We start from the raw sequence: 12,987 nt of genomic DNA on the forward strand, positions 1-12,987 counted from the left end.
TCGAACGGTCGACCTACCGTCGCGATGAAACGCGATGCTAGATGGTTACGTCTTCGGGGACGTAATGCCTTTGTTTGAATGTCGAAAAGGTATGGCAACGATTATAATATCGTGGGACGCGTCATAAATCCCCGGATGTTATTTCCGTGACGTGTATATAATATCGGTGGTAAAAAGAGGAAAAAAAATAAAGAAAAAATTCCCTCTGACACAAACGTCGCCGCCTAAAGTCGGCACTTTCCGAGTCTTGAGTTTCAAGGATCTCACGTGAAACTTGATGCCGTGTTGCGAGCTGAAGGCGGAAATTCATATGTGTCTGTGTGCATACGCGCACTCTTCTTCCCTCTCTCTCTCTCTCTCTTTCTCTCTCTTTCCGTGGCATTTCCTTTTGAGTATTCGGAAGTAAAGCAATCCCGGTATCAACCTTGCTTCCGTGAAGCGGCGTAGAAGATGCCAGAGAAAATAGAAACACCTAGGGATGCGAGAGATGTCCGCGAATTGCTTTGAAAAATATGAAACAGAACTGTTTTGATCAAATACAAGAAAATTCGAATCGTTAAAAAATACTAATGCTATAAAAAGTATAATTCAAGACACGAAAATTGTTATGCATTTTGTCAAAAGCGTTTCCGATTACTTATCAATATCGATTATAATAATCGAAATGTTCATAAATTTGAAGATTTTTTTTCGCTTGTACGATTATTAAGAATGTATGATAAAAAGAGATTGCCCGTGAATAAGATAGCTAAGAATATCGAATTTAAAGCCGATCGATATGTATGCTTGAGAGTAACTGTATACGGCACTATCTACACTTCATCTTTATGTACATAAGATTCTTTCACTCTATCCGAAAGAAATAAATCCTGATAGCGAACTATACATTCAAACGCAATAATAGAGAAAGCGAAAGTTCAAAGAAGACCAGAATATCGTCTCGCGAAGGCTAAAAGTATTTTATTTTATAAGAAAGAGAGCTCTCGATATAGTAAAGATCGTTCATAACAGAACAAAATGGAGGCACGAATCGCGTACAAAATCTCATTGGATCCTAATTATAATATTATCGAACTGTCCTTTTAAATTTGCTGGCAACTCATCGAGAACAACGAGAGCGATTAAAGAGCGAGTGAAATGATATAATATCAAAAAGTTCCGAAGTCTCGGTTGCACGTATAAGTGAATCGCTTGATAAAACAAGCCTCGAGGTTCCGAGCTCACTCGAGTGGATGGGGGATACAAGGGGACACTTATCCGAGAAGAATATTTCTCTTAAAAGCGATCTTTACTATATACGAAGCGCACGAGGTATGCGCAGTGTTTAATAAGTTGCCTTATTGCAGTATCAAATTACTATATGTTACTATATGTGAGATAAAATACAGTGATAAAAAATTTCGCGGTAATTAAAGAGAAGATGAGTAATGACGATAAAAAATGTATGTAAGTTTACAAAAGGAAATTTTTGAAATTTTAATACGCATTTCCTGAAAATCATTTCCAATAAATCCATTTACGCATTGGATAATATAAAACTTGCACAACACCTCCTCCTCTTGTTGAGGTAGAAAAATATTGTGTATATATACATTTTATAGCGTGACAAAAATAATTCATTAATCAAAACCATGCGAGGCTATAAATCCAGGAGAGCGTAGTTTACGGGATATGATACTTTACCTGTTCTGCTTCTGAACAAATCCTATATATTGTCAATATTGTTACATGCTTACCCAATGTTTGAAAACACAACATGACGCATTAATATTAATTAGTAATCGCGTTGGCGTTCCCTGTCCTATATGTCAAATGTGCTCATTTATCATGTCGAAATAAATTTGTTCTATTTCTAGTCTGAAGCGCTAATAAAAATATTAATGATGGTGCATGTCACGTTTAAAAAAATTCTCACAAAAGCGACAAAATACCGAAAACAAGAAAAAAGAGTTGTATAGTTTTTGCACGAAATTAATTCAATATTATCAATTTGTGATAGCAATACTTGAATAAAATAAAAATAAAAAGTAACGTCTATAAAGCTTTTTTATAGTGTACAAATTCTAATTATCGATTTTTTGTTTTGCTTAACTGTATTTTATATCAAAATAAAAATTCAGACACGACAAAAGTCTCACTTTGAAAAGGCAACAAAAGATGTCCGAGTTAGGAAACGTTTCGTTCCGCTCTATCGGGTGTTAGATTGGGAATCCTATTCCGGCTATAGAAATCCCTGGTTTTGTTCGATCGAGCAAATCTCGGATCCGGATAATCGATTTGGTCTCTATTCGGTCGACTGTACCAGTGATTAGCAGTCATCGGCACGACGTGACGTTTGTTCTCCTCGTGTATCTCCGCCCAAATGAGACTTGGCTTGGTACGATCGCATCGCGGTTTACTCGGATCGAAGGGAGTTACATCGTGCAAACGATCGTACGCCGATCTCGCGTCAGCGATTCTCCTCTCACGTTTGCGATTGTCAAAATACGTCATCGCATATCGCTCGGCCCACGGTTCCGCCTAAAATATATCATCTCGCCGATAAATACATATGCTTATCATTTTTATTTAAAACTGTGCCTTCTTACAGTTTCGCTTATTTAATTATTTTAAACAAAATTAATAAGACTTATACTATCTTATGCAAATATGTTTTAGTATATTTAACGAAACACGAAGTGACAAATCCCAAGTAAATGTATATCTTTTTTTTTTACGATATGTAAGATTGTAATATTATAGTTTACGATGATACATTATCTTCTACGAGAATATTGGGAAAGAAATGTAACGAATAAAATTAGAGAATCGTACTCACTACACTTAAAATTTTTCTCTCGTTTCGTATATTAACTTCTTGCGCTCGCATCCGCACCCATGGCGTAAAAAATTCGATGCGTTGCATATTGTCAAATATTCATACTGTCGATTTGTTAAAATACACACAACTTACTTGTAAATAACCAAGTTTAAATAGGGTATAATTCTTGATACATACAAAATAAACGCGAAACGTGAATGGAAACGCAAGACGAAAGATACGCGCGAATTGTGCCGCGCTTTTAAAAGAAATGCGCCGAATAACAGCCAAGAAACGCCATCTCACGAAACGGGCGGCAAATGCTCGGAATGTTGGTCATTAGTTCAAAGAGTTTATGTCGCATGGCGCTGTCGGTACACTCTTGATGTAAAATCAGATGCGATATATATTAATTCGGGAATATAATAGACATATATAAGATTAATAAAAATTTATAAATTGAAATTAAATACAAATTTATTTCATATAGATATTTTACAGGACTTTATTGTTGTTCATTCATAATCAAATCTTGTGCTTATATTTGACAATAAGCGTCAGAATTAATATTTTCAATATAAATGTGTTAATTACATTATTATATGTTTAATTAATTGAAACAATATGTGTGTGCAAACGGCGATTTATTAACTGCTATTTGAGAACTGTGTCAGTTTGATGTATAAATTTTCCATGTATGTATATATTGTACATACAATATAATATTCGAATTGTAAGCTGATAAATAGCTGGCTTTTTTTTTATATTCAATAAAAAAATGTCAAACATAATTGCGATGGTAGAAATTGTACAATTAATTGTACAATAAAAATATTCAAAGAATGATTCTCAATCTAATCTTTCAATTTGATCAATATTTGATAAATAATATCAAAGAAAATTTTCGCAATCTCTTATTTCAGCGCGATTAAAATTAATTTATATAAAGTCTATGAAAATAAAGAGAAAACAATTTCCTTAAAAAATTTTTATTATTTATTTTTATACTGCAGAAATTAATAGAATTGAAATTTGTAAAAACGTGAAAAAAGTTGAAAAATAAATTTGTTCTAAATACGTTATAGAATTTCTGCTTAAATTATTATTTACGATGCATATAAAATTTGTATGATATAATCGTACTCTATTTCATCGTATTTGATCAATATTGTAAACTAGTATAACGATTGACCTAAGCAAAACAACTACGTGCAAGTGCAAGTTCGTATTATTTTTTCCCACATAAAAGAGATAGAATTTAAAAAAAATTCGACTCTCATTCAAATTTTCAAATCGAAAAAATCTATAGATGAAAACGAGAAAATTTTTTCTTATACTTTTGGCATTTTTCGTAATTTTATTTAAAAAGAAAAGACAATTATATAACTTAATATGATTTTTTTCTGCCTGAATATATAAAGTTTTATATACATGAGTCTACGATATGTTGTTTTACAGGTTAATTCCTGCGATTTAACGTAGACACATATCGTATGTTTTAAAGCCTTATCGCAAAAGGGCAGGTACTTGGGAAGTGCACAATGCACCTTTTTCGCTCGTTCTCATTTCCGAGTAAAATGGTATAACATCTATGGTAACGTCACCTGTACTTATGAATCTCACACAGTCAATTAGTTCATTTAGTTATTATTTTACTTTGTATAAAGTACTTTTTTTATAGTATTATTTTTAATTTAGCTCTCTCGTATTCAAGTCTGAGTTTTTTCAAAGAATTTTATTAAATTTCATAAATTATACACTTGTCAATTTTTTTCACAGATTTAATTTAGATGAAATAAGCGTTCAAAAAACTGCAAAAAGTAGAAAGGAATGAAACATCCGCAAAATTTTATATAAAATACTGAAGTTTTCCTTTTTTTTTTTCTAAATTCTCACGTAAGGATAGTGTTGGCGCTGCAGAAAATCAAACCAGCTTAGTTCGTCTTACGATCCTTCGAAAATATTCGCAGCTGGTGTCTCTCGCGATATTCTCTCCGACTAAATCGAATAAAAAGAATGCCCTTCCGTCCTTGACGTATTCAAAAGATGAATCGCTCGTTGCACCATATCGCGTTTCCACGAAGCAATTGCCTGGCTTCCACAGAATGCTAACCGAATAATTAACAATTGCCGTCCTTTCTACTAAAATGAAATTTCTGCTCTCGACGTCGATACGTTGAGAGCTCGAAAACTGGCCTGCTAATGAAGAACAGAAAATGATTGAATTAAAAAAAGAAAAGACTATTTTTCTCTTATTAAAATAACTAGGTGGCGAGAGTTTAAAAGCTTTTATTCAAAAGCTTTCAAAAGAAGGAACAACGCAGAAAGAGAGAGAAAGAATTTAACAATTTAGGCTTTTATAGATCATTTTATTACACGCCTTTTCTTTCTCGACAGAAATAATTGGGAAACGATCTCCTCTTACACTATTGAATAGGAATATAGCGTGTGCTCTCTTTATTGATTTTTCCATACCTTTCATTATTTCATTAACAAGAAATATATATAGTAGACGTGTAGGGAATATAGTACACAACAATCTACGTAATAGAATTGAATTTTCAAGTAAATTGTATTTTGTGGAGCTGTTAAAGCGACGCTTTGGGAAAAAATGCAATAACGTTAACGACGAAAATCGATCTCGTAAAGTCTGGGAGCGTCTGTTGTTACGTAAAAACTGCAACTACAGAAGCCTCGATTAAAGCGCATTTGCTTAATTTGCGTATACGAAGGCTGTTCTTTTTGTCACGTTCGTTACGTCGTCGACGTGCATCGGGACGAGGTAAATCTAGTCAAACCAAATTGAACGCTTGTGGTTAATTATCTAATGAAATTAGTATGAACAATCATCGGGATTGCCAGCTGAATTCCTGACATATTCACGAGTCACGTTCTGTCGTTTGCCAATTCCCGCTTTGAAGTTGATTTGTAGCATTTTTTTCTCAAAATTAATATCACATACGCGAAACTGTGCTGAAACCAGGTGACATCTGAAAAAAGTTCTTTGGATAGGGTCTCGCTTTTTAGAGAAGCTACTCATACTAGCAAAATTGGTGAAAAAAATTCTTTCCCTCTCTAAAATTGCTTCCTGCTTTATGCTACGTCCGAATTCGATTCAGACGTAGGAAAGCGTAGGAAAGAGAACGAGGGACGGCTATTTTGCATCCCCAAATCTCTCGCATTTTATCCTCGTCGTTGGAAGAGGAATCTGATCGAGGAAGCATATCGCTGCGCAAATCGCGCGATATCCCTTAAAAATTCTTGATCGAGAGACGATTTCGAACGGAGAAAGAAAGAGAGAGAGAGAGAGAGAACAAAGATATACGCTTTTATGGAATACCTGTATTCCACGCGATAAAATCCGCACGAGCCATGTTACCGTAATTCTACCAGAAAATATGCTTCAATCTAATTCCGAGATAATGAAGATCGAAAAGAAAGCTCGATAAACTTTGAAGGGAAAGAGTCCGCCGTTTCCTCGGCCGAAAGAATTGTTCGTGCTGAAAGGCGAAGGTGGGTAAGTTAAAGCGTATATACGGAGTTTATACGACACACGAGCTTAATCAGGTTCGACTAGTTGGCAGGTGCGAGCATCGCAGAAAGGAGCGACGAACTCCTGGTCTCTCTAAGAAACTGTGCGGTTTTGTTACCCGGTGCAACAAGTGTGGACCGATGTGTAACGAAATAAATGTCGCTCTGCGATAGCTCTCCGCTTTATACAATCTAGAGAGAGCTTTGTCTCCTATTTGATAAACGGAAAAACTTTTTTTAATAAACAGAACGCTTTTCCGCAGTTTCCTTGCTAGACTTCCTTTGTCCATCCATTTTGCGGTACGATCTTCCCGCGCACTCGTCTGTCATCTTCCTATTTATTAAACTTGCTAAATCAATTCCTGAGGTTGACTCTTAGTATTTCGAACTTACATGTCGGTATCCGTGCAGCTTCTCACGGAAAAATTCCGGCGACGCCCGACTAATATTCCCGACTCACGTAAGTAAACTAATCTTTTACTGTTATGCCAGACACGACAGGCATTTTTACCGCGTCTGTGCCGTGGCTGCGCCTATATTTACAGTGGTTCACGTTCCAGGGAGGCGTCTCTTTCCCACCTCTTTCTCTCTCTTTTTCTATCATGGAAAGTAGAGACGCCGCGGAATAAGCGCATAGAACTCGGATCCTCGTTACGACCGGCCTCTACACGACCGGCGTCGATTCGTCGAGGCGTTCGTGTTAATGGCAACGTGTCTCTCCGGTATACCGTTAAAGCCACCGCGATGCCCACTGAACCTAATTAATGGCGCGTTCGCGTTGCGCCGGATACACCATCGCTACGTCTATAAGTTGACCGGCCATTGAGGATGACGCTCTCGAGATGCTGCCGCTCGCGCGCACGCACGTGCTACCGCTCAACATCCGTCTTACTGGCTGTCACGCTATTACCCACCGCACTTCAACTACTTAGTAGATAGGCACGGCTGCGTGAATAGATAGACGGCAGACAGCCGGCACGTGCGAGCGCCCGTATCATATTCACACGCTCGCGTATATATATATATGTATATGTACACACGTATAATTATCTCCCCCTTTCTTACGTTATGAACCGAGATCTCGCTTCCGGATAATCGCGTTGCATTTCGCGGCGAGCCTTTTCCCGAGCAGCGTCCGATGCCTACGTAAATCAGACACCTTATGTGCCGATCGACTTGCAAATAACACGGAATAACGTGTAACCACCTGTAGTCTCTCTCACGTCGATTCCGTACTCGGGATATAAGATTAAGTATCTCCGTGTACTCGCATACTTAATTACGGGCGGAACATTGTAGCACTCATCGGTTCTGCTCAAGTAATGATTTATATTTCCCATGCATGTATACAGGATGTAATGCAAAAGTTGCTTATTACGTTCACGAAACGGAAGCGACGCATAAAAGAAAGTCGGCTAAAATCGACATACTATTCTGTTTTTCAATCTTTAATTTTCCTTCACATTTTATCATGGTTTTAATAATATTGTTTTAAAACTTTTAAGCAAATAATTTTTTTTTAAAGAGAATTAAAATCAAAATCTGAGAAAAATTGAACATAACTACCGAAAAATTATAATAAAAAAAAAAAAAAATATGTATTCTAGAAATATGCAGAATAACGTAATATTAAAGGACATTTCGCTCTATATAACCGTTATTTATATCATATAATTCACAGAAAATATATAGAAAAATCACTTTAAAATTTCAAGAACTCTCGATATAATCTGATTTAATGTAAACGACAAATATACAAACTATGGACTCGTGTTGAATAAATTAATGAAGTGGACCATGTCAGACAGCTCCGGTAAACTGCCGCACTTATCGTTATGAAACTCAAAAGATACTTATATGTATCTTTTAGTATCTTTCCTATACGCAAAAAGTACAACATGTAGTTATTCATGTAGAGAGAGCTACAGCGACACGTGTGTTGACTCTATCCAAAATACGCGCCGTAGACCTTTCAAGTACTAATTCATTTAGCACTCTATACAAAGAGCAAAGTAGATTCTGCTTGGGAGATGGTAGTCAACCAGAAGTCTGACACGGCATAATTGCCGGTGTACGTGCGCCTGAATGGCTTCTCTCGTAACGTCGAGATAATCGCGTTCTAGAGGAAACGCGGTGTCAAGGGTCCGGGTCGAGGCGTGGCACGGCGTATTCCGTGTAAGTCGCGTTGTAGAGAAGCCGTTACCTCGTCTCCTCGAGGAGACGAGGCCTTCTCCTTCGTCTTTTCTTTCGCGCAGGCTACAGCTCGCGTGACGATGATACAACAACAACGACAATCATTGGAGTCACTCACAGTTGATGCTTAGTTAAGTAATGGGCGACGCGAAAGCGGAGTCGCGAGCTGAACAAATAATAGACCAGCCACTCGACGTGATGGCAACGGCCATCGATTCGTCGTCCTTTTCTTCCTACCCACCTAGGTAACGGGGGCTACCTCGTCTCGGGACGGCTAATTCAGCTCTGCCTTGGAAATGGAGGATGCGTTTTACCCACTCGACGCCAAGTCGCGGACTACGTGTCCGCTGAATACCCCATACGGAATAGCGATCTTGTGTGTGTAGCGAAGACCCTTATTCTCTCTTTCTCTTTCTTACATCCCCGCGACGCACGCCGTTGTAAGTACGTGAAACTGCGGAAGGCAGTTTGTTCCAGGTAGCATTCAACATTGCGGATGAAAAGAAGCGCAGAATCGATGATCCTCCCGGATGGTTAACTGAAATTTGCTACTCGCCGATGTTTGCGTTCCTGTAGTAACGCATCGTGTTTTAATGATATTTTCTTAACGTAAATTATAACAAGATGTGAGAGAATGTACAAAAAGATAAACATGAAACAGGTCCTTAAACACAATTTGCGTACTTTCTCATCGCGGTATCTGTTAATAATAGTCATGAATTATTGTCATTTTTGTAGATAGGGACATCGCTCGTAAATATCTTGTTATTTAAAACGCAATTATCTGATATTTAAACCGCGGATACATGTATTCATAAACATTTATGAATATCATTAATAACACATGACATGATTATCATTCGAGTTTATTAATAGATGAAAGCGGGAAAGTAGCAATTACGAATTGTAGTACAAAATTGCTATCTTACGCATAAGAACGCGTTCAATTTACTGCACATCGTTCCACATATAGCCTTGCCAATTGCGTAGCATGCGTAGCATGCTTAACGTCCGGCTGTTCCTAAATCCTGATTTTGATTGTAAAACTATATAACGGGTACAACGCGTACATCAATCTCACTTGATTTGAGTGATTTGAGACACATGTATATCTCTTCAAAATTATTGCATCGTTTTACTAAGCTGCTTGCACGTAATATCAAATAGATTTAAAGTTGCAATCGTCCGATTTCTCTCATTTCCTTTATTGGTACACGCATGCTTTTGAAGATTTTTAAAAATATATAAAAATGGAATTAATCATAAGACAAGGACAGAAATATGTTCTCCGACAAAAATTTCTTGCGATTTACTTCGATATATTTATTTATCACGATAATGAATGTGTGTGGCTATTATCGTTTTTTACTTGGTGTAAGATTCGAGAAGGCACGACCTTGACACTGCATCTTCCGAGCAATTTCGGTCTCCTTTCTTTCCCTCTCTTTCTGTTTTTCTCGCTTTCTATCCGCCTTCGCTTCTTTTCTCGGAGCCTCGTTGATCTGCACCAATAATCGCAATATCCGTATGCGCGATATGACGCGTATCGCCGTATTCCCTCGGTTTCACCTGGAAACTAGCTAAAGAGCCCCAATACCTGAAATGAATGCAGCTCGCGTGTAAACACGTCAGCGCCGACATGAATGAACTCTGTGAGTAGTAATGACATTATTACCCTCTCCAGAGAAATATTTATACCTAACATTTTATCAATTTTTTGCAAGAGTCATTAATTGAAAGAGGATTCAACAAACTTAAGTTTTTGTCTCATCAACATTTTTATTCGTCTCAGAAGCATCGCAAAATCCATGAAGTATCAAAGTATTTACTTATCGTACGTATCTATTATAAATAGTTCTGAGAGTGTCTTAGGCTTAAACAATTAAAACTGCACGAAATTAATACTCTTTAAACGAACATCTCGGCAGAAAATTCGCTGGATATTTGCTTAAGCAAGTACCGGCGTGAGTGCCATTGCTAATCGTTTGGCTCTTCATGGACTCGACGCAAGGCAGCTCACGTCAGTCGGTAGTATCCACGACGTATATGCACCACTTTCGAACTTTTGACCTGAAAACGAAGAGTATAGTCGCATGGGGAGCACGTAGCCGTAAGTTAGCGCGAGACCTGTGGCAGAGAGATGCCACTAAATCTCGCTCAAAGTTCAAAGATACTCGCACGACCTCCGAGGCAAAGATACCGCATAAAGTATCTGCGTGTACCTGAAATTCAACGAGGTCTCTCAGCAAAACCTCGTTACTGAATTTTTTGCAAAAAATATCGCAGTATGAAGTTATTTAAATCTAAACTCAATTAAAGTTAATATTTCAACATAAAGATTTCAGAAAAGAATAGCCATGTAATTTTATTCGTGCTAATTTTGCTTTTATAAATATTCTCTATCGTTATAATTTTGAAAAGATTCAAGAAAAAGTATGTGTACCATAAATAGCTTGCATTAATTACTTGGCAAATAAAAATAAAATTATAATTAAAATAATTAAATGCATTCAAAAAAAAAAAAAAAGATTGTTCAAGAAGCTAAATGATTGTGTAATCATTAAAGCAAATGTTGATGAGACAAAAACAGTATTACAGTAAATGAACGAATAAATGCTAATAATACAGTAGTAGTAATAGAAACGTCTCTCTTCTTTTACATTCCAATTATAAATGTTTTGTACATGCTATATTTTGACATCTTTGTCGACTCATTCGCGCTGAGTTCTATCTAAGAGTGCCTGAGTAGATATTATCTCTCTTGAAATATATATATCAGACGATGACGAGTTTTTATACTCGAACAAATAGAATACTATATACTTGTCACTCCTGCAAGAAACGTCAATGAGGCCTCGATCGTTTATCGAATTGAAAATATCTAAACGTCGACACGATATTCATAGGTTCCACTGCTCTTGATCGGTATTTCGAATCGACATCAATTATAACTCAAGGCGACACCAATTATAACTAGTCGCATCTATCAGAGACATTGGAATCATGTCTACCCCTAAATACGAATAATCTAGAACAAGAAAAAACGGGACGTAAATTCTAAGCTTGGGACGTTTCAGGAATGATCGTCGGTCGCGTTGTTATTGAACGCAATTGATATACGATACGTCGCGCGACGTTAATTGCCTCGACGTTACCTCGTTACTTGATAGAACAGCTCGCCTTTTGATTGGCCGTGTTCATTGATATGCAGCCTGGCAGCCTTCGGGAGTACTCGTCGATACATGAGAACAAGACAATGGCCGGCGACGTGTGCGTATGACCCTGTTCCGCGGACGAAAATGCGCGTCACGTGCGCCCGGACGTGGTCTGTGACTACCAGCAGCGCGTCTGGAGATTCAGCGATTCGGATCAATGGTCCGCAGGATAGCAATATAAGATTGCTAAGAGAAAGGCTAAGGGCGCCCTTTTTTTGCATCAGGCCATTCCACTGCATTATTAATTGCATTATCTCGAATGATGGATGACCAAGATAAATAGATAAATTCGTGATTATACCGCGAAGAGACGAAGAGGTCTTCTCTCTTTGATGATCATTGACGCTCGTTCGATTGTTTATGCGCACCTTGCATCTCTTTAATATATTATCGATATTTATGGAGTATTTTTGTAAATAGCTGACAGTCCTGTTACATCTCGAAATAATCGATCGAATTATACCGTGTATACCTGGGACTCGCAATCGTGCGATCGCACATTGCGTGAGAGAACATCTCGCCCTGGGGCATTCTACTCCCAGAGACAAGAGTGACTAGAGATGGCAAAGAGAGAAGTGCTGCCTTTTAGGGCAGTTAGATGCACAACGACGACGATGCGACTCTTTGGCGTTTTCTCGTCTCTCCTCATCGCCTCTTCTTCGTTCGCCTTCCGTGGCCTCGCCTCAGATCGGATCGACCATCCGTCCCAGCATTCTGCTCTGCCTCTCGCACATGAACGCGTTTATGTGGACGATCCTGCGACCCCGATTTTTCTTAGAACGCGCGAAGAACTGCACCGCGAGTTTTTTAGCGCGGTCGTGAAAACGGAAATTGTTTTCCTTTTTCTTTGATCGCGAAGATGCTTGCCGTGAGTGGCGAAATAACGCTTACCAAGATAAGTTAGCTCTACTATAGGTAGTATCTTTATACATACATAACATATACATATATATAATATTTGAAAATAATATATAATCAAAAAAATATACATATATCGAACAAAAATAAAAATGAAGAAAAGTATAGAAGAATGATATTGAAGCGAACGATAATTAAAGATGAGGCGACACGATGGCTTCGATAAAGGAAAAAAATCTCTTATGAAGTGGCTTATTAAAATGTAGAAAAGTCGATTGAGAACAACAGCTGACGTCAATGATGATCTCAATTTCATAATTTCTAAATGGTCTCTACTTAAAAAAAATTTTGCTCCGAGAATATACTACATGGAAAGTCGCTTTAACGATG

General features: G+C 37.5%; 1 protein-coding gene across 1 annotated transcript; it reads right to left on the reverse strand.

Moving 5' to 3' along the window:
• Positions 1–2,166: 2,166 nt before the first annotated feature.
• Positions 2,167–2,905, reverse strand: LOC126850580 (uncharacterized). The gene is made up of 2 exons (XM_050593723.1): positions 2,819–2,905; positions 2,167–2,520 (listed from the first exon to the last, which is right to left on the reverse strand). Exons 1-2 carry the CDS (start codon positions 2,903–2,905, stop codon positions 2,167–2,169), a joined length of 441 nt encoding a protein of 146 aa, XP_050449680.1.
• Positions 2,906–12,987: the final 10,082 nt, after the last annotated feature.

Source organism: Cataglyphis hispanica, chromosome 6 (assembly GCF_021464435.1).
Source record: "Cataglyphis hispanica isolate Lineage 1 chromosome 6, ULB_Chis1_1.0, whole genome shotgun sequence".
Taxonomy (NCBI): Eukaryota; Metazoa; Arthropoda; class Insecta; order Hymenoptera; family Formicidae; genus Cataglyphis; species Cataglyphis hispanica.

Excerpts from the sequence above, each read along its gene's own strand:
- LOC126850580 (XM_050593723.1), bottom strand. The coding sequence starts at position 2,905 with ATGCAACGCATCGAATTTTTTACGCCATGGGTGCGGATGCGAGCGCAA. Across the intron at positions 2,521-2,818 it reads AGAGAAAAATTTTAAGTGTA|GCGGAACCGTGGGCCGAGCG; the intron begins GTGAGTACGATT and ends GATATATTTTAG.